The 27,852-nt window shown below is 44.9% G+C and overlaps 1 protein-coding gene across 1 annotated transcript in view; it reads right to left on the bottom strand.

Moving 5' to 3' along the window:
• The window catches only part of tet1 (tet methylcytosine dioxygenase 1), a 226,208-nt gene that overhangs the window by 98,300 nt on the left and 100,056 nt on the right, over positions 1 to 27,852 (bottom strand). Inside the window, exon 3 of the mRNA XM_051923345.1 lies at positions 9,380 to 9,430. Coding sequence (XP_051779305.1) covers positions 9,380 to 9,430 — 51 coding nt within the window. The remainder of the gene's footprint in view (positions 1 to 9,379; positions 9,431 to 27,852) is intronic.

Here is a 27,852-nt window from a genome sequence, read left to right as displayed (position 1 = left end):
GTCACCTCCGTGACTAAGGCCCTTCTCCCCCGATCGCTCAGTTAAGATGGCCGGCCAACTCTAGGAAGAGTCCTGGTGATGATGGAGGCCACTGTGCTCATTGGGACCTTCAAAGCAGCAGAAATTTTTCTGTAACCTTCCCCAGATTTGTGCCTCGAGACAATCCTGTCTCGGAGGTCTACAGACAATTCCTTTGACTTCATGCTTGGTTTGTGCTCTGACATGAACTGTCAACTGTGGGACCTTATATAGACAGGTGTGTGCCTTTCCAAATCAGGTCCAGTCAACTGAATTTACCATTGGTGGACTCCAATTAAGCTGCAGAAACATCTCAAGGATGATCAGGGGAAACAGGATGCACCTGAGCTCAATTTTGAGCTTCATGGGAAAGGCTGTGAATACTTATGTACATGTGCTTTCTCAATTTTTTTATTTTTAATAAGTTTGCAAAAACCTGAAGTAAACTTTTTTCACGTTGTCATTATGGGGTGTTGTGTGTAGAATTCTGAGGAAAAAAATGAATTTAATCCATTCTGGAATAAGGCTGTAACATAACAAAATGTGGAAAAAGTGATGCGCTGTGAATACTTTCCAGATGCACTGCATATATAACCACCCACACTATCAGATTGTGACACAGACTACGAATGCAGTGAATGTAATTACCCCGATCTACATGCTGTCAAATAAACGAACCACACGCCGTGGCGCAATGTTAGGGGCATCGCCTCTGACGTCCGAGGTTCGATTCCCGAGAGGGAGTGCAGTGGAGTGTGTACACCTGATGAGCCCAGAATGAGGGCGAAACACGTGTCGTGTACTCTTTGCATTTATTTGACAGTAAAACTATTTCAACCATTCTATGATCTGCTCTTCACAAACTGAGGGCACCGTGGCGGATGTTAGCAGATTGCTGGCCAACCACAAAGCGTTACCTGGTAGGTAACCACCCACACTATCAGATTGTGACACAGACTTCGAATGCCGTGAATATATGTATATATATAAACACACACTATGGTCTGAACACACACCAGAATGACTAAAAAAGAAAGAAAATTTAAGAAGACAGACAGCCTCTGACTTGCCAGTCCCAGTGAGGTGTTCATTGTACAGCCATATTGCTGTTGCTATAAAGGAGGACATTTTCTTATCTCCAATCCCCTGACTTGTGCTTTTTATGGAGTTCCTTGCAGTGCCCTTTTTGTCTCCTTTGTGTAGATTAGACCACCACACTGACTCACCACAAGTTCACCCTTCCACAAAGATGGGCATTTATACTGCAATTAAGTGAAAAACCAGACAGGTGAGCGCCAGTGAACTAATTGGGTGACTTCTAAAACTAATTGACTGCACCAGTGAAAATGTGTAAGGGCTGAAACCTTATGACATCGATTATTTGGTGTTTCATATTTGTCGTTAATTTAGACCGCTTTGCAGAGATCCGTTTTTACTTTGACATTAAAGAGTAGTTTGCCAGTATCAAAAATGCTAAATTAAAGTTAAGTCCTCTGTGATTCAATGTTGTACAACAGTAAAATGTACTGTTTATCAGCTTTGCATACATAATATGTGGCACAGGGAAACAGGAAATTTCAGAACTAGGTGTTGACGACCCAGGGGTGTCAGCAGTTGTTTGGGACCAATGCGACCTCGTTTAGAACCCCTTGCCATTAGTTATAATGGAGCACTGGAGTGGTGGGCACCGAGCGTTCACTGTGAAAGCCTTTTATAAGAATGGTGACAGTGTGACTGCTGCGCAAAGGGAATTTCAGCGTCTTTATCAGTTAGGACATCATGATCGTGTCCTGTCTGCTCATGCAATTACAACATGGGTGCGTAATTTCAAAGAAACCAATTCAGCCTTAAAAAAGAAGTCCCCAACTGGAGCCACTTTGCATACTGCCCGATAATCGATGGCAGCTATTCGATGACTGTTTGGAAGTCACGTCATTTCACTCAACGGTGACATTCCATGGCCTCCGAGATCCCCAGATCTCACTGTTTGTGATTTTTTCCTGCGGTGACATCTTAAAAGCCACGTGTACCGCTCACGTCCTGAAACCATTGCTCAACTAAATGTGAGGATTGAAGAAGAAATCGCTGGCATTCCTCTTGACATGTTATGTCAAGCAATGCAGAATTTCCACAACAGGCTGGCAGAATGTGTACGGAGAAATGGATGACACCTTCATGATGTTTTCTTCAAATCATAAAATGAATACTGAATGAATATTGATTACCATCATTAATTGCATATACTGTAACAAAATGTATTTTGTAATGTGTTTACTCGTGCATTGCATGTCATTTGAAAATTTCCCGTTTCCCTGCACCACTCTGTATATACGTACAGCAGGGAAAATAAGTATTGAACACGTCAACGTTTTTCTTGGTAAATATTTTTCTAATTGGGGCTGTTGACATGAAATGTTCACCAGATGTCGGTAACAACCCAAGTAATCCACATTTCATGCAAAGAAATCAAAACAAATAAGTCCATAAATTATGTGTGATAAACTGGAATGACACCGGGAATAAGTATTGGAACACGCTTACTGAAATTAATTTAATACTTAGTAGAAAAGCTTTTGTTGGTAATGACAGCTTCAAGATGCCTCTTGTATGGAGAAACGAGTCGCATGCACTGCTCAGGTGTGATTTTGGCCCATTCTTCCACACAAACTGTCTTCAGATCTTGAAGGTTCCGGGGGTCTCGTCTGTGAACTCTGATCTTCAGTTCTTTCCATAGATTTTCAATGTGATTCAAGTCGGCTGATCGTCTGACTGGGCCATTCTAGCAGATTTATTTTCTTTCTCTGAAACCAATTGAGAGTTTCCTTGGCTGTGTGTTTGGGATACTTGTTTTGCTGAAATGTCCTCCCTGGTTTCATCTTCAGCATCCTAGTAGATGGCAGCAGATTCTTCTCAAGAATGTCCCGGTACATTTCTCCATTCATCCTTCCTTCAATTATATGAAGTCTGCCAGTATTCTGGGGTGTTTTTGAGGTGATGTGCAATGCCATTTCTCCTCCAAACATGGTGTGTGCAATGACATCTAAAGAGTTCAATTTTGGTCTCATCTGACCAGACTCTATTCTCCCAGTATTTCATTGGCTTGTCCAAATGTTGTATAGCAAACTTTAAACGAGCTTCAACATGCTTTTTCTTTAGTAGTGGAGCAGTAGAGGCCATGGCGGTGGAGTTCATTACTTATTGTTTTCTTGGAAACAGCTGGACCTGCTAATTCAAGGTCTTTCTGAAGCTCTCTGCCAGTGGTCTTTGGCTCTTGGACAACTCTTCTAATTATTCTTTTGACTCCTCTGTCAGAAATCTTGTGAGGAGCACCTGGTTGTGGCCGGTTTATGGTGAAATGATGTTCTTTCCACTTACAGATTATGGACCCTACGGTGCTCACTGGAACATTCAGAAGTTTAGAAATATGTCGGTCACCAGTGCCATCAGGATATTTGTGAAGGTCTTGAGAGAGCTCTTTGCTTTTACTGATCTTGTGTGACACCTTGGGAATGAGAAACCTTTTTATAGGCCATCAATTAGGACTAAATCAGCGGATATTCATTTTCACTGACGGGGGCAATCAGGATTGCTTTCTAAATACTGACAGATTTCTGCTGCTTTCTTGGCTTTCCAGGCCTGTTTGCACCTCCTTTTCTTCATGTATTCAATACTTATTTGCTGCATCATTCCACTTTATTACACATAACTTAATTTATGGACTTAATTGTTTTGATTTCTTTGTATGTGTGGATTACTTGGGTTGTTTATGACATCTGGTGTAAATTCCAAGTCAATAGCCCCATTAGAAATATATTTACTGAGAAAAACGTTGACGCGTTCAATACTTATTTTCCCCGCTGTGTGTGTATATATAACGTGTATATATATATATATATATATATATATATATATATATATATATATATATATATATATATATATATATTTATCTGCGGTGGGTTGGCACCCTGCCCGGGATTGGTTCCTGCCTTGTGCCCTGTGTTGGCTGGGATTGGCTCCAGCAGACCCCCGTGACCCTGTGTTCGGATTCAGCGGGTTGGAAAATGGATGGATGAATGGATGGACATATATATATATATATATATATATATATGTGTGTGTGTGTGTGTTGTAAATGCCAAAGTGGTTGGATGGGCATCCCGACCAGAGGAGGGGATGGTTCCTTATCCGGATGGGAGGCTCCGAACAGACTGATGGACATTCCAACCAGGATAGAGGAAGGAGCCAGACCCGGAAATGATGGCCGGAGAAGAAGGAATGACAGACTACCAGAAGAAGACATCGTTGGGAACTCTTTATTCCCCCAGGATGCTAGAGGGCAGTGGCCCTCAATATTGTTGCCCAGTATGAAATCAATAGGGCATGCTGGGAAGTGTAGCCCTGCTGGGGTCCCAGGGTGCTGTAGGGTGATGCGCTCCCTACAGTAGGACTTCTGTATGACCCGGAATTGCTCCCATCTGGTAGTCACCCTGGCACCAGAAGTACTCCCAGGTCCTCAATAAAAGGGACCGCACTCCCTTGTCCAGGTGAGTCGGAGGTGGGAGAAAGGAAAGCAACACTCAACTGGAGGAGGGCAGTGCGGTGGAGAGAGGAATTGTGGATTGTGGAGGAAGAGATTACTTGTGCTTGTGATATTTTGTGGAAGAGATTTGAATAAACCTTCCATTGTTTGAACCCGGGACTCTTTGTGTGTTCGTGTTTGGGAGTTTGGGGTTCACTGACGCCCCTGAATTATATCACAGTGTGTGTGTGTGTGTAGAGTTTTTCAGCAAAGCTACTCTAATGACAGAGGAAGCAGAACCACCCTGGGTAGAATAAATCTGAGAATACAAGCTTCTAATATTGTTGTTAATAAAATGTTATCAATATTGTTTATATGGCAAACATTGTTACCCAAGGCAATTGACACAAAAACAGGTGGCAGTACAACTGTTTCCATGCAGTATATATTTTTACAGTTGCAGAACAGTTAAGTTACCGTTTTAAGATTATACTCTGGACTATGAGTAAGTATGGAATGTCCAAGACCCTACATTCTCTGCAACACTTTACATCTCCCACCATCTGCCAGAGTGCCAACGATGCAATACCAAAAGACATGTTATGGCCAAATCTGCATATTTAAATGCAGGGCCTTGGCAGGCCGGAGCCTATTCCAGCAGTATCAGACACCTGGCAGGTGCCAGCACTGTAGAGGGTACCAGTCGACCTCAGAATACATTTCACGCACACACTCACACAAAAGGCCACTTTGAAATGGCTAATCAACCTGAAATGCACATCCTTGAGAATGTTTGAGGAAAATTATAGAACATGTAGTGAAAAGCGCAAACACACACACAGGAAGAAAGTGCAGTCAGTTTTAGGGTTGGAGACCCAGTATGCTGGATTTATAACAAGCAGCCCTAACCTCAGCACAGTATTATTTTCATGTACCACTTTTCAAAGCAAAGAAACTGAAAGTCACACATGTATGGAATGCCACCCTGGTCTGATGTCCCACTTTTTGTACTTTGTGAAGTGCGCCAATTTACCTAATCAGAGGACACATGGTGGTGCCTCATACACAGTAAATGAGTAAGTGCAGCACTTTTCGTCATGAACACCACTGCCATTGGCTTAGCTCCCTGGCCAGATCACTGCTCAGGCGGAGACTGAACGTTCTCTTCATTTCCAGCAGTTGTCTCACATTCCTAAGAAGTGTGTGTCTACTCTGGCACCCTGTTTGCTGATATAGATGGCATAAAGCCGGAGCCAACACAGGACAGAATGCCAGCCTGTCACAGGGCACACTCACTCACACTGGACCTTTTCACAATTTAATCAGTTTAGTCAGTAAATACAAACCATCTGTCATTCCATTTCCAGCTCCTGCATTCTCTTTGGGGGGGTCAAGCACCAGGATGTATCCCTGTAATGGCTTCACTCCAGGATAATTTAGAGACTTCTTATCATTTACTGGGCAGTAGAGTGGGTGCAGTGACCTGGATGGGAGTCCCGTGTCCAGTCACCTGTATGGAGTTAACAAGTTCTCCTTGTGCTTGTGTCTCTGGTTTTCCTTCCACATACCCAAAGACCTACACTATGTGAGACGAGGTTAACTGGTGAATCCAAATCATGCCAACACGAGTGTCCCGCCTGTGATGAACTGGTCCTCTGTCCAGAGTTGGTTCTGCCCTTGTGCCTTACGCTGTAACCCTGAAATGGATTATGTGAGTTGGAGAACATTATGTTGTATGGGGGCAGTTCAAAACGTTTCCGCACTTTTATATCTTATATATATATATATATATATAAGTGATGTGACTTGTTTTTGAAATTCTTAACAAGTAGTGTTAAAAAAAGTGTGCAAACTTTTTGAACGTCCCTCGTAGTTTTGGATTATCTGTAGAACGCCTCTGCTTCTTTCTAGATGGTACCAATGAGAGATGAGACAGAAACCAGCACCTTTGGGATAAAACATTCATCTTTGCATTTTTAGTGTCTGCATTTTTAGTGGGGGTCTCAGGGAAATAAGTATAAGGCAAGGAACAAGTCCTGTAAGGGGCTGGTTTAGAGATGTCAGGTCTTTGGATCATTAATAAAGCAATAATGGGTACATGTGGCACTCCCTTGCACAGTGCCCATTTAGTGCCACCAATTAACCCAACAGCGTGCCTTCAATAGATACTTCCAGTTTAAATACCTGCCTTTTCTGGTCAAGGCCAGTGGAAGTTAGATGCCAAACGTGAACCATTCTTGTGAGGGGCTTGGGCCCGTCATGTAGTACACATCCTCATTTACTCTGAGCCAAGCTAACTGCATGTCTTATTGTCAAAGGAAGGTGGGTGCAAGGCCTGTATGGCATGCCAGCCCATCAGAGGGCACACGCACTCACTCACTCGGGCAGTGTGCCGCAGTGGTTAAGGCTTTGGACTTCAAACCCTGAGGTTGTAGGTTCAAATCCCACTACTGACACTGTGTGCCCGTGAACAAGTCACTTAACCTGCCTGTACTCCAATTGGAGAATCAAAAAGAAATGGTACTGACTTAGATCACTGATGTTAGGTAGAATGCACAGGGAGGGCTGGGTGGTCTCATGGCCTCGGAACCCCTGCAGATTTTGTTTGTTTTTTTTTTGTTTTTTTCTGTCCTCCCAGCCATCAGACCTTACTTTTATTCTTTTTTATTTAGTATTGCCTAATTTTAATTATTTATTTTCTCTTTTTTCTCTTTCTTCGTTCTGTAAAGCACTTTGAGCTACATCATTTGTATGAAAATGAGCTATAGAAATAAAAGATGTTGTTGTTGAAGAAGAAGCTGAGGTGCTGATGAGCCGGAATGTGTCGTGCCAACTTCAGCTCATCTGTGATTGTCACACCAAGAAATTTAAAGCTGCTCACCCTCAACAGAATCCCCTCTGATGCAGATGGCAGGGTGGTCAGATGTCTTCAGCCTGAAGGCAATGACCAACTTCTTGGCTTTGCTGATATTAAGTGCGAAATCATTGTCACCACCGATTCAGCAGGTAGACCTCTTCTCTGTGTGCCGTCTCATCGTTGGTGATAATCAGGCCGTGTCCTCCGTAAATGTATTGATGGGTTTATAGAAGGGGGCTCAGCACACTAGCTGGTGGTGTTCCTGTACTGAGGATCATCATGGAGGATCTGCACATGCTCAGGTGTGCTGGTTAGGAAATCCAAAATCTAGTGGCAGATGGTGGCACTGAGTCCTAAACTAAGGAGTCCGGTGTTCCGCTTTGAGGGTACGTCAGTGTTAAACGCTCGGCTATAATACTGGTTACCCTATGCGGGTTTGAGAATTTATTAATTTTATTGCCTAACCTTATTTTTATATTTCTATTTTTTTTTATAAACTTATCTTTCTTCATCTTGTAAAGCACTTTGAGCTACACCATTTTGGGATAAATGCTGTTGCTGGATATCATGGCCGGCCAGTACACTGGTACTGTGGGTGCTGTGCAGAGTGCAGGCAGGACCTCTGCGTTTTTCCCAGTTGATTCAGGGGTTCATCAGAGGTCTGCTCTGCTCCTACTCTGTTCAGTGCTTGTATGGAATGGGTGTTGGGTAAGGTCGAGGGGTCCAGCGGCTGTGGGGTATCTGTTGGTGAAGAAAGATTCACAGATCTTGACTTTGCTGACGATGCTGTGATCTTCGCGGAGTCAATGGAGGCTCTGATCGGGGCACTCTAGACACTGAGTGAGGAGTCTGAGTGTCCTGATAAAAACCAAGATCCAGGCCTTTAATGACCTCTTGGGCACGGCCATCAGCAGTGTGTCTGTCTGCTATATGGTTGCGAGACATGGATGCTATCCTTGGGTACCACTGGTTTGACTTTGTGTCAAATGAGCGGTTCTTCATGGAGTCCTGAATGAGACACATTACCTGAATCGTGAGGGAGCGTCAGTTACGGCACTATGGCCATGTGGCGCGTTTCCTCGAGGGTGATCCAGCATTGTTGGGGACCCGAGTGGCTGGACCAAGCCAAGGGGTCGCCCACGTAACACCTGGCTGCGGCTGACAGAGGATCACTGGACCGTGTGTCTGCCTGGGGGGGGGGGGGGTTGCCAACCGGGATCCCGAGTTGTTTCGTTGTATGTACCAGTGCATGCTCCCCAACTTGACTTGACTCGACTATTGTTGTTGCAGCTGTAAGTCGCCTTGGATAAAGACGTCAGCCAAATAAGTAAATGTAATGTTAAGGCGATGCCCACTTCAAACACTCACCATGCCACACAACCTAATGGCACGTCTTTAGGAAGTTAGGTGCAAGGCAGCAATGGGCTCTTTATGGGTTACAGCCCAAGCACTGGGCTCATTTAGAGTCACCATGCGTGTGTCAAAATAAACACTCCATCCATCCATCCATTTTCAATATGCACTTTCTCCTCACCAGGCTTACACGAGCTGTGCAGAGAAGAAATACAACTGACCACAAAGACTACATGCAGAAGGCACCCCTGAGGAACTTAGAAAGGGGACCCAGCACCACGAGATTAGCCTCACAAGTGAAAACAGAAGTTCTCACCAGCCGATGTAGTGCTGCCGGTAACTCTAAAAAAACCTGAAAAGAACTTCCTTCCTGAGGCTTCAGTTATCTTTCAGGGGGAATTTCCTGTTTCTGTTTTCGAATGCTGTGCCACATCTGCTCAAATGCAAAGGCTTAACGAGAGTGCAGATGGGGGGGTGGGGGTTGGTGGTACGGGACCCCCCTTTGAAGTTCCCCAAGTGCCCCCCCTCTGCTACGGACCAGCTGTCGGTTTGTAAGTCGTCAACACGCGGTCGGACAAGCAGCACGAGACACAACAGTCACAGCAACGATCAGGCAACGGCTACCCTACCTGGGCAGGTCGCTTTCTTTTCGGCGTCTTGGCTGCATCCTTGCATCCCACCTGCAAGAAGATGTTGAGATACATTAGTGTAGTCCTCCATGTGTTACACACAGATACACACACACACTTACAAATCACAGCTAAAGAATATTTCAAAAATGAAAGTTGTTCCTCCAGCACCCAAACAGCAGCTATGCCAGGTTACCTTTGGGTCCACTTTGACAGAAGCACAGGGTCCGCTTTGTGCAGCCTAACCTATAAGGTGGCCATCTTGCCTTGTTCCGCTTCAAAAGAATAAGTGGCTACAGTAGTTCAGTCTCGAGACAGCTTTTGGTGTCATTATCATAACGCTCAAAAGACGCTGCTGCTCTGCTCCCGTAGACGTGCTGGGCATGCCTCTTTGCTAAAGCAGCCACGGCCAAGACAGCCAATCGCAAGAGGACTTCGCTCGCTTGTAAATTATCTTCCATGCCTAGACCCTCCTAAACAAAGGATCCCCTATGTGGGTTTTACTCCACAACAGAAGGCTGCATGGAGGGTGCACACTTAATCTGTGTCATGGACTTCCTCCCCTGCCTGGACCTGGACTGCTCTCTGACACCAGAGAGCAAAGCACGGCCCCTGACGCCCACCCGGAGCTGGACACAACAAACCGCTGAGTTTTACTCCTCACGCTTCAAGTCGGCGTAGTTTTTGATTTTTCAAATCCACACACTAGCATCTCATTTTGAAACTGAAACATCTGCTGCCAAAGTTCACGCGAGGACACGCTTTAGCTGCCCCCCCCCCCCCCAGCTGTCGGCTTGTCCGACCTCTCCGTGCACATCTTGCCTGGGCTTCATTTTAAAGATGCCAGCAAATCACAGAAGTGCCATAATCGGACTGTACAAGAAAGGTAGCCAGTTGGATAAGAGCAACAAAGCCACCGCAATATCTGCTTGACAACAGCAACTCAAGGGTTAAGGCGTGAGGACCCCCTCACTCTCGACTTGTCATCCCCCCCCCCCCCCCCCCCCCACCCCCCTCAATCGGCGTGATGTGCAACCACCTTCAGATGCCGTCAGCGTCTGCCAGACGTGGCACACAAATCACAACCTCTCTCCACGCAGACACACACGTGTGCGCCGCCGCCGCCACTGCCTCCTCCTCCTCCTCCTCGTCCTCCTCCTCTTGTTCCCTTTCTTCCCACTGGCCGCGTTGTTACAGGTGCAGCGACGGCTTAGCGAGTCGTGCCGCTTGGGTGATAATTAGGCAGTCGGGAAAAGGCACAGAATGCACAGCCCCCTGTGAATGTACTCTGTCTAGTGGCCCTTATTGTCACTCACGTTGTGCGTCACTTCAATTCACCGATTTGACGTTACTAACTTTATTTGTTCAGCTGACGCTTTTACTAAAAGTGACTTACAGCACAAACTGCTAGTTCAGTACAGCTCTCCCCACATTTCCACTATTCAGTATGAGCCCTGGCAGATGAATCAGGGGTCCCAAAGTTAATTCACTGATTAGACATGAGTGGCTCGTTTTATGTAGTGTCCATCTCAAGTCACTTTCAGTTCAATAAGTTTAATACAATAACCGATACAGGCAGTTGTCAGATCAGTGTGTTCACTTGGCTAGGTCTGTGGGGACCAAAATGTGGACAATACGGAAAACACACATATATCAGTTTCATGAAGTCCCACTGACCTGGAGGAAGAACAGCAACCACTTTTTGACTTGCCCAACACTCATCTTTTGTCATGCCCACCACTTCTCGGGATAAAAGAATTCCTCCTCCATCATGTTGCCTTTCAGTGACCAAATGGGAGCAACAGTGTTTGCCAACCATAGAAACTCACCCTAACAATAAACGGGGAGATTCCATTGTGGGACTCCTACCCCTCTGGATCGGTTCACAGCTGAGTGTGAAGTGGCTGGGATGGGAATCGGCACCTCCAAATCCGAGACCATGGTCCTCAGCCAGAAAAGGGTGGGGTGCTCTCTCAGGGTTGGTAGCGAGATCCTGCCTCAAGTGGAGGAGTTCAAGTATCTCGGGGTCTTGTTCACGAGTGAGGGAAGAATGGAGCGGGAGATCGATGGGCGGATCGGTGCGGCATCCGCAGTAATGCGGGCTCTGCATCGGTCTGTCGTGGTGAAAAAGGAGCTGAGCCGTAAGGCAAAGCTCTCAATTTACCAGTCGATCTATGTTCCTACCCTCACCTATGGTCATGTGCTGTGGGTAGTGACTGAAAGAACGAGATCGCGAATACAAGCGGCTGAAATGAGTTTCCTCCGCAGGGTGTCTGGGCTCTCCCTTAAAGATAGGGTGAGAAGCTCAGTCATCTGGGAGGGGCTCAGAGTAGAGCCGCTGCTCCTCCGCATCGAGAGGAGTCAGATGAGGTGGCTCAGGCATCTGATCAGGATGCCTCCTGGACGCCTCCCTGGTAAGGTGTTCCAGGCACGTCCAACTGAGAGGAGGCCCCGGGGAAGACCCAGGACACGCTGGTGGGACTATGTCTCCCAGCTGGCCTGGGAACGCCTTGGGATTTTCCCGGAAGAGCTAGAAGAAGTGGCCGGGGAGAGGGAAGTCTGGGCATCTCTGCTCAAGCTGCTGCCCCCGCGACCCGACCTCGGATAAGCGGAAGAGGATGGATGGATGGATGGATGGACTCTTACCCAGTATAATCTGAATTTTGTTTTACGGGCATTGGAAGATCACATGACTCAATCACTTCTTAAACGATTCAGCTTGGCAATTGATCTTGATCTTTACAAGCCATTAGTGAGCCACTCTGCCTAGGCATGATGGTACATTGCATCATTCTAATATACTATGAGGGATGCCCTCAAAATTGAAGGACAGGGGGAGACAGCTTACATGCAGGGTTTTGTCTCCCCCAGGACTCTAGATGGCAGCAAACCCAGGCTTGGATCCCTGCATGGGGAGAGCGGGTATTGTAGTCCCAGAATACAGCCCTGTTGGGTCTTGTGGGGGGCTGAGGGAATTGGGAGTCCAACCTCACCCGGAAGTGCTTCGGAGGTGCAGCTTCACATCACCGGAAGCACTCCCAGGGACTGGATGAAAGGACCTGCCTGCCACACATGGACAAGCCAGAGTCGGGAGGAAGGAGGATGAAGCTTGCGAGGAGGAGTGGAGGCAGTGACCAATGGAAGAACACAGAGAGAGAGAGAGAGAATATAAAGTATTGCTCTGTACTGTACTATATTGCTATACTTGTCTTAGTGGTGGTGGGAAATGCTTATAATGAAGAGTTTCCCACAATGCAAAAAACTCTCTTGTGCTTTTACACTTGTGCCTGGGCCTGCTTGGGTTTGGTATCTGGGAAGCTGGAGTGCCCATTGGTGGCCACAATATATACAGTCTCAAACCCACTTGATCCAAGTCAGGGTCCAGAGCCAATCCCAGCAGTGTAGGGTGCAAGGCAGGAAACAACTCTAATCCACTTTCTCAGACATAAATATTTCAGTTCAGGATCCATGGAGATGCAGTCAATCCTGGCAGTATCAGGTACAAGGATTGGGGGAATACACTCAAGGCAATTCAAGCAGATGCCTCACCAGTGTGGGCCATCTAACTAAAAGCAGAACACTAAAAAACATGAAAACTCCATATAAAAGGCATCCCCAAATGTTTGACTTTGTGATAGGAAGCCATTCACTGGTCAACTTTAATTTTTGCTTTGCACCCTCCCTCACCATAACCTATCGCCTGTGGGGAAGGAGCTTTTCGTCAAAAATTTTGATCTCTGGTTTTCGACGGATTGCGACGTTTTAGGGTCCCCCGATACCAAAAACATCGATATCTCAATGATGGGTGTGTGTCTGTCTATGTGTTACAGCTTCACGAGGACAGTCCAGAGCTAAAATGGCTGGACAGAAAAATACCAAACTCGAAACTTAAGCCTGTTATGAGATGACAAACTGCTGATTAGTTTCTGAGCCAAGTCGTTCAAGAGAAAGAGGCAGCACTCTAGAGGAGCCCTCAAATACAGTAATTCTGCAATTAATTACGAATTCTTCTTGTCAATTGCTATCGTAATGACCTATTTTATGATAGAAAGATCAGCGTCAGAGCGGTAAAATAATTACTGAAATGTTGGTTCCTTGGGTCGCAAAGCTTACTGACGCTCACGTCTGATTTTTTTTTCTGACTGTACCTTGGTCTTTTTAATTATATTAGAATATTATTCCCATGGATTCATATCCATTGGTTTTATCTATTTTTTATTAACTGTGATTGAAAATGAATTACATTCTCTCACGATGCTGTATTGTTTTCTGATGGGTGTCGCCAGCCATTTTTGTCGACAGTTACTATGCAGTTACCTGGAAAGACAATCGGGAGTGTGCGACACGAGACATCCCTGATGGGACTGTATAAAAGTCAGTGTGTGCGTTCCCCTGATCGTCTGATGTTTCAGACTCCTTTGTTCTTTGGCTTTGTTAAACATCTGCTTGATTTGGCACTGACTACATATCCCCTTTCGGCTACAAAAACCCACACTGTATCCCGACTTCAATCTTTGATTCTTATCCTGAGCTCCATGGTTGGTCTTTAGAGTAGCTGAAAGCACAGTCGTGGAAGTTTAAAGCATCTTTTACCAAAACCAAAAACATTATTAAAAATTCATCAAGTCAAAACAAAATCAGAACCAAACGTAAGTCTGTGTCTTCTCTGATTTCCTTAATGTTCAACTATTGCCAGTCTTTATTTGGATGATCCTAAGTATTGATCACAAGTTTATGTTTGGTCAACATCTTTTATAGGTGCGGTGTGATGATGCCACACATTATATCACATCTCCATAGGGTTGTGCTGGATACTGGTACTGGAAAAGTACTGGAAAACCCAAATTTTAAAACTGCACTGTACCAGCATTTAATGATTTTCGGTCTCCTGTCAATCCACCACACTCCCATTCCCTCCACTCTCACCATTACAGTTGTGAAGAAACTTTGCTTTCATAGACTTCATGAAACGAAACTACATGTTTCAACATGACGGGAACTTCACAAGGAACCCCCGTTGTTATTGCTTGGACCCAACTGGAACTTCACGGCTATCAAAAGGGAAGTGGTGCATAATGCAGCGTGACGGCGTAGTAGAGAGGAGAGCAGTTGTGTGGTGCACTAGGTGTCGTGTTTCAGCCAGCATTTTCCACCTGGTTGGTGTTCTAATGCTGTGCTTCTTGTTTGTTTACATTTATGCCATTTACTGTATTTGTATTAAGGTTTATTTTATTTACAGTATAATGTACATTTGGGGCGGCACGGTGGCGCAGTGGGTAGCGCTGCTGCCTCGCAGTTGGGAGACCTAGGGACCCGGGTTCGCTTCCCGGGTCCTCCCTGCGTGGAGTTTGCATGTTCTCCCCGTGTCTGCGTGGGTTTCCTCCGGGCACTCCGGTTTCCTCCCACAGTCCAAAGACATGCTGGTTAGGTGGATTGGCGATTCTAAATTGGCCCTAGTGTATGCATGGTGTGTGGGTGTGTTTGTGTGTGTCCTGCGGTGGGTTGGCACCCTGCCCGGGATTGGTTCCTGCCTTGTGCCCTGTGTTGGCTGGGATTGGCTCCAGCAGACCCCCATGACCCTGTGTTCGGATTCAGCGGGTTGGAAAATGGATGGATGGATGTACATTTGTCTATGTGTGTGTTGGAAAAAGGGCATGGCCTTGGTTATAAGCCTTTGTCTTTTGTGGGTGGCTCCTCAAGGGGCGGGGCCACCTGCCAATCACCACCAGGACCGGCCCTCCCATAGTTCCTGGCGGTTCATTGTGTACACGCTAGGGATTGGGGAGTCACGTTGTTTTCTGTGCCTTGTGCTATTGCTTATCACTTTTCCAGGACTTTCGACCCCGTGCTCTGTTTTTCAAGAACGCTTTTTGAATTTCGTGGTGGCTGTGTTTTATGATTTTTGAATCTCTGCTCTGTATTTAGTCTGTGGTTTTTGGATTCCCTATTGGGACTTTGTTTTGCTGTATTCCCTTTCAGGCAATTCTTTTGTGCTATTTGGAGCTTCCGCCTGCATAGCCTTTGGAAAAATAAACCTTTTATTTTATTAAGATATCTATCGGCCCATTTTTGCTTTCTAGTCAGGGTTTTTTGACCATGTTTACCCTGTCTAGTGGGCAACTTTGGAAAGTGTTTTTTTGAACTTGTGCTTTTGGGACTCCCTTAGTTTCACGATACCAGGGGGGCTAGAGTAAGACGGGAGGTTTGGAGTTTTTTGTTATTTGCTTCAGAACTATTTTGACATTGCTACTGAGGTCTGAAAGCTGGTATCGATACCAATGTCAAAATTTTAGTACCGGTCCAACCCTATATCTGTGTCAGGTTCTGTGGTTAGTAAATGGTATTGTTGATGTTATTAACATCCATCCATCCATCCATTTTCCAACCCGCTGAATCCGAACACAGGGTCACGGGGGTCTGCTGGAGCCAATCCCAGCCAACACAGGGCACAAGGCAGGAACCAATCCTGGGCAGGGTGCTAACCCACCGCAGGACACACACCCACACACCAAGCACACACTAGGGCCAATTTAGAATCGCCAATCCACCTAACCTGCATGTCTTTGGACTGTGGGAGGAAACCAGAGCGCCTGGAGGAAACCCACGCAGACACGGGGAGAACATGCAAACTCCACGCAGGGAGGACCTGGGAAGCGAACCCGGGTCCCTAGGTCTCCCAACTGCGAGGCAGCAGCGCCACCGTGCCACCCCTGTTATCAATATCACTCATGAAAATATTACACAAAATGAGAGCACCTGTAGCAAAAATGTGAAAGAATGGCATCATGGAAGTAACAACAAAATAAAAATATATTACAATATAAAATAACACTAATAAATCTATAAATTAAGTAAAATGAATCAAGTGTGAGGGACGGCTGGGATCATTACCTGGCCGGGACGCCTCCTTAATGGAAGGACAGGGGGAGATGGTTTATGAAGGCGCTATCTCCCTGGGGCTGCTATTTGGCAGCCCTCCTGGATTGCAATGGCACCCAGGGTTATATGGGAATTGCTATTTGTCTGCTCAGCCCTGTTGGGTTCCAGGGGTGCCGCCAGGGGGTGCTGCAGGAATTGCTGAGCCCTTTCATATAGGGAACCTGCCTTACCCGGAAGTACTCACGGGCCACAATAATATAACAACAGAGGTACTCCCAGGATTCTGACTTTAAGGCACAGCTGCATTTCATTCAGGGAGCCAGAGACAGGAGGAAGAGGACGAAGCTTGCCAGGAGGAGTGGAGAAGGAGGATATGACTGTCTGGGAGAGAAGACTTGAGTTAATATCCTTTTATGGAACTGGCCTGTGCTGTAGTACTTGTGTTTGGTGCGTTATACTGTGCTTGGAAGTGGGAAACAATCGGGAAGAGTTTTCCACTGAAAGAAATGAAAGCCTCATTTTGTGCCACACTTGTGCCTGTGTTGGGTGTTGGGAAGCCGGATAGCCACTGGTGGTCACACAGGATACCAGTTAAGATCCTGTGTAGTGTCGCTTTAAGTGGTTTTGTACTACAAGCAGGTCTCGGGTTACAGTACATTTGCAAATATGAATGAGCACCTAAACATTCAAATTTTTCTTTCCAACTAAATTTCAATTAATTTCCATCTAGCAACTTCCGTTTTTTTACTTACAAATGAAGCAAACTAGTTTTGAGGACAGTACTGCACTTACTTTGCTTATTGTGATTCATCAACAATGCGATGACGACATTGTCTTTCCACTCCTACCTGACAAGAGTGAAAACACCATTTCATTATTTGACTGATGGCTTTTATCCAGGGCGACTTACACCATTTGAGAGATACAATTGGTTCTTCTGTTTTTCCAGTTGGAGCACAGCCACGTCAAGTGATTTGCTGAAGGTCGCACGGAGGTGTCAGTAGGGGATCTGAACCTACAACCTCAGCGCTAGAAACCCAAAGCCTTAACCACTACACCACACTGCCTGCCTAGTATGTTATACAGGATTGTCTTTGACATCATTTTCAAATATTTTGTGCTTACATGGAATCAGCAAAATGCGCAGTAACCTCAGTCACAGGTAAGCAGCTGGCTATAATTCCCAGCATCCCCAGGATGCATCTCAGCCATGCCATCTTAGGGAGTGCAGCTGCTGGGAGGGGAGGTGACACTCTTAGCGATTTCTCAGCAAAGACAGCACATCTCTGCTGAGGGTTCACTTGTCAGTTAGCGGAGGCTTTTCCTGAAATCACTATGTCATTTTCAACTCAATAAGGTGCTGTGTCATTATCAACAACTGTAGGATGTTTAAGCATAAGGTTCATTTTAGTTTAAATTGTTTGTGTTTTGCTAGTTTAATGTAATATAACTTCACTACAAATTTCAAACACTTTTCTGTAAAATCTACGATAAAATAAAACTCTAAGATCTGTGTGTGTTCCTCAGAGCAATCTGATTGGTGAGTTTGGTTTGGTGTGATTGGTCAATGTGGCTTTGGTGACGTGATAGAAAGAAGAAGTACGAATATGTGACACACAAGGTGGAGTAAAGGCATATGAGGCACACGGTGAGAGTGTTAATTTACTGACTGAGCACTGATTTTCCAGCACAATCATGCCTGCCCCTTTTTCTACCAGCCAATAGTGTGTGGCCTGATGTTGTCACTGTGTGAATGATTGCCAGCTGCAGTGAGTTCAGCAGCAATCCCTGCCCTTTATTTATTTTTCAATTGTGTTATGGCATGTAAAATACAAGACATCATACAGACAAGCTTCTGTTCTGTTTGCCTGATGGAGCCGCACTGTACGAAGGATTTACATTTTAACGGATATGGCAAGTTCAGCTGCAATCTCTGCCTTTTTTCTTTTTTTTCCATTCTGTTTAAGTACACAAAAAATGAGAGATCAGACATGAGCTTCTCTCCTATTTGTGAGGTTCAAAACACATGTGTTCCTTATTCCTTGTCACTACATTCTGTACATTGTAATTTTGGAAGAGCATTCACTGGTTGTCAGCTCCCCTGCATACACAGCCCCACCCCTCCAACTATTGAGAAAATCAAACAGGTTTGATTTTATTGTAGCCAATCACAGACTGGTTTGTCTCACTCGTTACGTATCTCACATTAGGTGATAATCTTCATGGGAGCAGGAGGCTGACTGCCTCTGACTGGCTACGATTATATAAATGAAGGTTACGACTGAAAATCGCTGGAAAAGTCTTTAAATGTAACATGGGCCTAACGCGTTTCTAGCCCATCTGTTCAGCCAGTAATAGTATATCAGTGCTACTTGAAATAGACTACATCTCCCATCAGCCCAAGCAGCAAAACGCTATTGGGTAGATTTGGAAGGCGAAGGGTTTGCTGTGAAGGAGATTGATCAGGTGGGCTCTTTAGAAAGGAGCCAAAAAGACACAGAGAGAATCGCGATCATCTGTCAGTTTTGTTTCTGCTCATCACACACGCTATTGAATTACAATCTACCACTACCTTGGGTTATGGTTTTGTCTGGATGTATGTGCTGTCCTGTGCCTGCTTATCAGTGTGAATTTGTTTCAGGTGCCTTCTTCTTCATCTGGGGAGTGCTCCCAATCAACTCCAGTCCCCATGCTGTCAACGGAAACCTGGTAGGACAAAACTTTACATTTATCTCAGAGGGCTGTTCACAAGGATTTCATTCCACACGTTCATTGTTACCTGTTCCTGCTATACTGGACTACACTGGACTTTGTGGTTAGCGTTTATTGTTTATGAGTAGTGTATATACTGTAGATAATTATTGCCATCGAAACTTGGAAGGGCTTTTGTATATGCGTTTTTTTGTAATATTGTTTGTTCTTTTTCATTATTTGATTAATATATCAATACAGTGGAACCTCTAGATACGAGTTTAATTCGTTCCAGAACTGAGCTTGTATAGCGAATTTCTCGTATCTAGAACAAACTTCCCCATTGAAAATAATGGAAATCCAGTTAATCCGTTCTGCACCCCAAATATATTAACATAAAAATCAATTTTCCTAACAAATAACACTGATAAATTATATATACTGTAGTCTACCTTTAATAAATAACACTGGTAAATAATATAACTGATTATTAAAAGAATCAAAACAGGTGTCCAAAGTGCAGTAGAGCATTCAATAAATCTTTAAATAAATAATCCTTAAAACAGTTGTGAAGTGGAGGTTTAAAATACACAAGAATAACAATCCTTTAACACGAGGTTAAAACGTCAACAAGAAGCAGTCTTTAAAAACAGATGACAATCCCCGGTGCTTCTTCTCTGTTAGCATCTCACCTGCTTCTCCCATGCGGGCTCTGCAACAGGCGAGACACTCTTAATGCAGCTGACCTTCTCTACACCATCCTGCTTCAGCTGTTTGGCTCGCCTGTTCAGCTACACGCGAGCCTGCGCGAGCCTGCACTTGCCTGCCTGCCTGCCTTCTCTCTCTCTCTCTCTCTCTCTCTCTCTCTCTCTCTCTCTCTCTCTCTCTCTCTCTCTCTCTCTCTCTCTCTCTCTCTTTCTTTCTTTTCTTTTACTTTTTCTCTCCCTTAACCGGATCGCGCTTCTCTATATATGCGGGGAGGACATGGCAGCTGCAGCCCATCAGCCACAGGAACAATCATGGATGTGGGCAGTTTCCCACCTGTGCACTTAAGTGAGAAACGCAGACACCGCAGATCGCGGCTCGCAACTGCTACCACGCCCCCTTGCTAAGCCGTGAGCTATACCCACAGCCTGGCTCGTGGCTCGTTACGCGAACCAATGCTCGTATTTAGAGCTGAATTTTTCGCTCATACTTTCCTCGTATTTTGAATTTCTCGTATACAGAGGTGCTCGTATCTCGAGGTTCCACTGTATATACATTATTAATTATTGGTTTATTATGCTGCATATCAGTGTTTCTGCAAGAGTGTGTGTGCCAAGTCAAGGCTGGGTGTGTTCCTAGGGGGTCCTGGCTATAAAATAAATAAATCATTGTCTTCAGACAGTGTGAATCTTAGCATCCCCGCGCCCGCTAAAACAGTAAGGCAGAGAATAATTTAAAATGGGATCATAAGATCAGATGGGGACAAGATAACAGACAAAGATTTGTAACCAGTAATTCAAACAGACAGATGTCAAGACAGAAATCAGAATTCAGAATATTTTGTTTGCAAGAAGTTGTTTGCCAAAAACATAATCAATGGTACAATATGACGATTCCATAAACATTCATGAATAGGAAGTGTTCATCGTGACGTTTATTACCACGACCCTATAATGTCACAGACGCTCACTTCCAGGTCATTTACTACGCAACATATCTGTGACCACTCCACAAAAAAAATGGCATTGCAAAAAGATGCAAGAATAATTTAGCCAATTTAGTTCAATTCAAATTAGGAAGAACACTACCAGAATCAGAATCTACATGTTCCAAAGCCTAAAATAAATTTGAAAAGGCCAACCCCATACCATAAAAAGCCCAAAAAATCAGGAATGAAACCAAATCAGAATACCATCCGGCACCAGGGTCACACGCTGGCCTGGACATGCCTTACACGATGCTGGTTTGTTCATTCATGGACACATGACCGACACTTACCGTATATAGTTGTGTATAAGTTGGGTCTTGAAACGCAAAAAATCAATTATAAAATCAGACCCCGACTTATAAGCCTGTTCAAAAATACGACATCTAAATGTTTTTTTTTTTTTTTACATCTTCTTGCCTCCTCCAATCTCACATCAGTTTCTCAGATCCATCGAATTTTGCTGCAGCAGCGCAGTTACCAATTTCTTTTGCTAATTCAACGACGTTTAATATAAAACCAGCTTCATATTTTCTTCTGATCGAACGCTCCATCATAGATAAGGGATACTCTTACGATAAAGGTGTATGAGGGTGTGAGATACAAAAAACACAAAACAGTGCAAACGTCACTTTGGAGTAGTTCAGGTGTTACTGTGTGGTCACGTAAGCACAATACATAGAAAAAAGGGCAGTGTACTCTGTGGTTACTCTCTCAGGTGGACGTTAGCATATCATAAATGTGAGTTTTCTGCATTCGACTTATATAACCGACATTATAAAATACCAGAAATTATACGGTAAAATCAAGCCCCGACTTATCCGCGGGAGAACTTAAACGCGAGTAAATTCGGTAAGTTGTATCATGATGGTTTAAAAGGTGTCCACAGTCCTCTATGTACAAGTGTTGGATTCAACAAAAAGGGAGCTTGCAAAATTAACAGTTACTTGGGGACAGGAATTTAAGTCACAGTCAGAAAGCTTAGTTCTGGTTTATACAATTTTGCCCTCTGTCTTGCGTTTCGATTTTCGTTTCTGATGCTCCTTTAATTCTAGATAACACACTTCTGCCCCTGTATCGACTATCCTTATGCCTGCTTCTGTGTTGAAGCCTTCTCTTTGTCACAATCCTTTTGAATTTTTTAAACTTGTGCCTCATTTCATCAAGTCACAATAACTAAGATTTTTACAGGTAAAGATAATCGACAGGAATTAACATCCTTTGCCCTTTTCAATAGTTATTTATTTTCCAAAAATAAAATCACAACTCGCAGTGGTAGCGCTGCTGCCTCGCAGTTAGGAGACCCAGGTTCGCTTCCCAGGTCCTCCCTGTGTGGAGTTTGCATGTTCTCCCCGTGTCTGCGTGGGTTTCCTCCGGGTGCTCCGGTTTCCTCCCACAGGAAGGACCAAAGACATGCAGGCTAGGTAGATTGGTGATTCTAAATTGGCCCTTGGTGTGTGGGTGTGTTTGTGTGTGTCCTGCGGTGGGTTGGCACCCTGCCCAGGATTGGTTCCTGCCTTGTGCCCTGTGTTGGCTGGGATTGGCTCCAGCAGACCCCCATGACCCTGTGTTTGGATTCAGCAGGTTGGAAAATGGATTGATGGAAAATCACAACTACTACCTAAAGCTGATGTCACATTACATGACGCCTAGTCACAGGGTATGTCCGACTTGCCAACTGTAGCTGCTGATCTCGTTGCTGCTTCAGTCAATTTACACAACTGAAAATCGCTGGGTACGTCAAATTTAACGATTGTGTGACAACCTTCCGGCACTGTCCTACTTGCCCCTGTATGCAGCCTGACAGGGCCACTGCTGTGTGAAGGGTTAACGAGTATGGCAGGTTCACCCAGAATCTCTGCCCTTTCTCTTCTTATTTCCATTTATCCATCCATCCATCCATTGTCTCCCGCTTATCCGAGGTCGGGTCGCGTGGGCAGCAGCTTGAGCAGAGATGCCCAGACTTCCCTCTCCCCGGCCACTTCTTCTAGCTCTTCCGGGAGAATCCCAAGGCATTCCCAGGCCAGTCGAGAGACATAGTCCCTCCAGCGTGTCCTGGGTCTTCCCCGGGGCCTCCTCCCGGTTGGACGTGCCCGGAACACCTCACCAGGGAGGCGTCCAGGAGGCATCCTGATCAGATGCCCGAGCCACCTCATCTGACTCCTCTCAATGCGGAGGAGCAGCGGCTCTACTCTGAGCCCCTCCCGGATGACTGAGCTTCTCACCCTATCTTTAAGGGAAAGCCCAGACACCCTGCGGAGGAAACTCATTTCAGCCGCTTGTATTCGCGATCTCGTTCTTTCAGTCACTACCCATAGCTCATGACCATAGGTGAGGGTAGGAACATAGATCGACTGGTAAATTGAGAGCTTCGTCTTGTGGCTCAGCTCCTTTTTCACCACGACAGACCGATGCAGAGCCCGCATTACTGCGGACGCCGCACCGATCCGCCTGTCGATCTCACGCTCCATTCTTCCCTCACTCGTGAACAAGACCCCGAGATACTTGAACTCCTCCACTTGGGGCAGGATTTCGCTACCAACCCTGAGAGGGCACTCCACCCTTTTCCGGCTGAGGACCATGGTCTCGGATTTGGAGGTGCTGATTCCCATCCCAGCCGCTTCACACTTGGCTGCGAACCGATCCAGAGAGAGCTGGAGATCACGGCCTGATGAAGCAAACAGGACAACATCATCTGCAAAAAGCAGTGACCCAATCCTGAGCCCACCAAACCGGACCCCTCAACGCCCTGGCTGCGCCTAGAAATTCTGTCCATAAAAGTTATGAACAGAATCGGTGACAAAGGGCAGCCCTGGCGGAGTCCAACTCTCACTGGAAATGGGTTCGACTTACTGCCGGCAATGCGGACCAAGCTCTGGCACCGATCGTACAGGGACCGAACAGCCCTTATCAGGGGGTCCGGTACCCCATACTCTCGGAGCACCCCCCACAGGATTCCCCGAGGGACACGGTTGAACGCCTTTTCCAAGTCCACAAAACACATGTAGACTGGTTGGGCAAACTCCCATGCACCCTCCAGGACCCTGCTAAGGGTATAGAGCTGGTCCACTGTTCCGCGACCAGGACGAAAACCACACTGTTCCTCCTGAATCCGAGGCTCGACTATCCGACGGACCCTCCTCTCCAGGACCCCTGAATAGACTTTTCCAGGGAGGCTGAGGAGTGTGATCCCTCTGTAGTTGGAACATTTCCATTTAGCTATGACATAAACCAAGAGACATCAGACAGACGAGCTTCTCTTCTGTTTGTGAGGTCCCAAACACACACGTCCTTAATTCCTCGTTGCTTCATTCCATGCACTGTACTTCTGGCTGAGTACTCATTGGCTGTCAGGTCTCATCCCGTCCCTACGACTAGAGACAAAATCCAGTTGCAGGTTAGTTGGGGTGAGTCGCTGGGTGTGTCACATTATGCAACTGCCCATCATGGGACTCGCTAAGATTATGTAAATGGAGATTAAGGCCAAAAATCACATGAAAAGACAACTAATGTGACGTGGCCTTTAGTTGACAGGTTTTGCTCCATTAGAGCTCCATCATAGAAGCATTCACGGCAAACCATAACCAGTATTTCTAATAGAAGCTGCAGTGACTAACATCCCCTATTAAATGTCTGCTAAATTGTGAGAAATGTGGGTTTCATTTTTATATTAATTTTTCTGTTTCCTGTAAACATGTGATGTTAGCTTAAATAAGGAAAAGTAAAGTTAAAGTCCAGCCAAGCAAAGAAAAGCTCTCCCACAGGCTCAGGGGTAGATCACAGTTCTACACCTCGGCCACTGGGGGTCCTTAGTCAAGGCTTTAGATACACTGAATATCTCAAAGTAAGGGGGGCTGTTTTACTGTCCCACATCCTGGCCAGCAGCCATCTCCATTCCTGTCACCCGCTACTAACTGAAGTGTACAGTAGGTGTGACCCCAAGGTTTCTGTGACACACGGTGGCTATGCCAGCAGCACGTCCTGCACTATGATGTAAACAGCAGTCTTCAGCCTGCCAGGCTTTAGCTTCATTTCTCATTCTGGGGTTAACATTCACAAGAGCGTGTAGCATAGACGTGTCAAGAGCCCTTTGGGAACGGCAAAAGAACAAAACTGATGGCGTTTAACTCAGAATTTCTGACATGCTTTTCAAAGATAATTACTTTTTGATAAGACGTTTTGAAACCATCACCAATACAGCTGTAAACATACAGTAGGCCTACACACACCGATGTGCCCCCTTGGCATCTTCACTTTAGTATTTCTTGTTTGCTCCCACTTTCTACATTGAGAACTGACAGAAAATCTGCATAGAATCAACACTGAGTTTATTTCAGATGACATGCCGGATAACAAGGCCATGTGAAGAAGTCTCGTTTGACGTGCACAGAGTGCCACCTGCTGGCGAATGCATGAGCAGCCCAGCCTGAAGCACTAAATTGTAAAATATCATTGCCATTGAGCTAATTATAGGAGAAAAAGTTGTGGCGATTATTCTCTTCAAGTTAAAACCAATTCCATAGACACACACACTGAGATTCTTAGACACATGGGGTAAGTTACCAAATGGTGTGTGGTAGACTGTAGGCCTTTAGGGACCTTCACAACTCAACGTGATGTTATTTTGGTACTATTAAGAGTTTACGTGGTGTTTAGTGATGATTAATGTCTGTTACTTGATTAATTAGGATTCCTTTAAACTACGTATGTTTTCAGATCACACCTTGACCTTTGTTTACTGAGCTTTTGAGTTTTGCCTTAAACTCTGGCCTGTTCTGTCCAAACAGTTTTTGGTTAGTCCACCTCCTGGTCCTTTCACGTTCTGCGAAGAGAGAAAAAGGCAGAAATGATGGTTTGAATACGCCAAGAAAAAGAGGTGTAGTCAAATAAAAATACCAAAGGTCGAAACCAAGTGGTTGTCCCATCTTTTGTCAAAAGACTTGAATGTTATTTTGGAGGAATTAAGTGGATGGGACTGGCGAGCTTTGTTGGGGTGAATGACCTGCTCTCGTCTCGATTGTTCTAACTTTCTAATGTACACGGAATTTCAAACTGTGTTCCGGTCCAAAATTAACAGTTATGGTATGCCTTACAGTCATATGAAAAAGTTTGGGAACCCCTCTTAATTCTTTGGATTTTTGTTTATCATTGGCTGAGCTTTCACAGTAGCAACTTCCTTTTAATATATGACATGCCTTATGGAAACAGTAGGATTTCAGCAGTGACATTAAGTTTATTGGATTAACAGAAAATATGCCATAAGCATCATAACAAAATTAGGTGCATAAATTTGGGCACCCCAACAGAGATCAATACTTAGTTGAGCCTCCTTTTGCTAATATAACAGCCTCTAGATGCCTCCTATAACCATTGATGAGTGTCTGGATTCTGCATGGAGGTATTTCTGACCATTCTTCATACAAAATCTCTCCAGTTCAGTTAAATTTAATGGCTGCTGAGCATGGACAGCCTGCTTCAAATCAGCCCATAGATTTCCGATGATATTCAAGTCAGGGGACTGTGACGGCCATTCCAGAACATTGTACTTCTCCCTCTGCATGAATGCCTTTGTAGATTTCAAACTGTGTTTTGGGTCATTGTCTTGTTGGAATATCCAACCCCTGCGTAACTTCAACTTTGTGACTGATGCTTGAACATTATCCTGAAGAATACTTTGTTGATATTGGGTTGAATTCATCTGACCCTCGACTTTAACAAAGGCCCCAGTCCCTGAACTAGCCACACAGCCCCACAGCATGATGGAACCTCCACCAAATTTGACAGTAGGTAGCAGGTGTTTTTCTTGGAATGCAGTGTTCTTCTTCTGCCATGCAAAGAGCTTTTTGTTATGACCAAATAACTCCATTTTTGTCTCATCAGTCCAAAGCACTTTGTTCCAAAATGAATCTGGCTTGTCTAAATGAGCATTGGCATACAAAGTGACTCTGTTTGTGGTGTGAGTGCAGAAAGGGCTTCTTTCTCATCACCCTGCCATACAGATGTTCTTTGTGCAAATTGCACTGAACTGTAGAACGATGTCCAGATACACCATCTGCAGCAAGATGTTCTTGCAGGTCTTTGGAGGTGATGTGTGGGTTGTCTGTAACCATTCTCACAATCCTGCTCATATGCCTCTCCTTTATTTTTCTTGGCCTGCCAGACCTGCTGGGTTTAACAGCAACTGTGCCTGTGGCCTTCCATTTCCTGATTCCATTCCTTACAGTTGAAACTGACAGTTTAAACCTCTGAGATAGCTTTTTGTAGCCTTCTCCTAAACCATGATACTGAACAATCTTTGTTTTCAGATCTTTTGAGAGTTGCTTTGAGGATCCCATGCTGTCACTCTTCAGAGGAGAGTCAAAGGGAAGCACAACTTGTAATTGACCACCTTAAATCCCTTTATATCTCATGATTGGACACACCTGTCTATGAAGTTCAAGGCTTAACAAGCTCATCACACCAATTTGGTGTTGTAAGTAATCAGCACTGAGCAGTGACAGGCATTCAAAGCAGCAAAATGACAAGGGGACCCACATTTGTGCACAGCCAGTTTTTCACATTTGATTTAATTTCATACAACTAAATACTGCGTCACTAAAAATCTTTGTTCGGAAAACACCGCAGTACTCAGATGGAAATGAAAGACATACCACTGTTATCTTTTTTGTTGAAAGGAGAGTCAATTATTATGTAGGCTGAGAGGGGGTCCCAAACTTTTTCATATGACTGTACACCCATGCAGCTATCCATTTGAAAACGCATTAAACTTTGAGCAGAGAACCCTGGTGTCATACTTTGCCGGTAGCACGTTCATTTTTATTAAGTAACTGGAAGAAAAGATGCAACTAAAGGACAGAAAAGGGTTGAATCTCTGGAGATTGAAAGCACAGAAGCCAAAACCAACACATGAGATAAGAATTGGAGTAAGAAAGTTCAAAGGAAGAAGGTCAACACCGAGAAACGAATCAAGTAAGAATAATAATAATATTTCAAAGTAATGGTTTTAGGAATGTGTTAACCCAGATAGACAAGTGAGCAAAAGGTGACCTTTTTAGCCTGTTGCATCATAAGCAGCGTGTCATGACCTCTGAGGACACGCCCCCAACAACTCAGAAGTGGTCCTAATGACGGGAGTGCAAAATGTCACCGTCCTGAAATAAACAATTATGACCCAAATAAAATACTGAAAGCAAAAAGTATACACATAATGAAA

The sequence above is a fragment of the Erpetoichthys calabaricus genome, chromosome 2 (genome assembly GCF_900747795.2).
Source record: "Erpetoichthys calabaricus chromosome 2, fErpCal1.3, whole genome shotgun sequence".
In the NCBI taxonomy this organism is placed as follows: Eukaryota; Metazoa; Chordata; class Cladistia; order Polypteriformes; family Polypteridae; genus Erpetoichthys; species Erpetoichthys calabaricus.
Note: the sequence above shows the minus strand (reverse complement) of the source record. Positions and strands in the feature narration are given on the sequence as shown.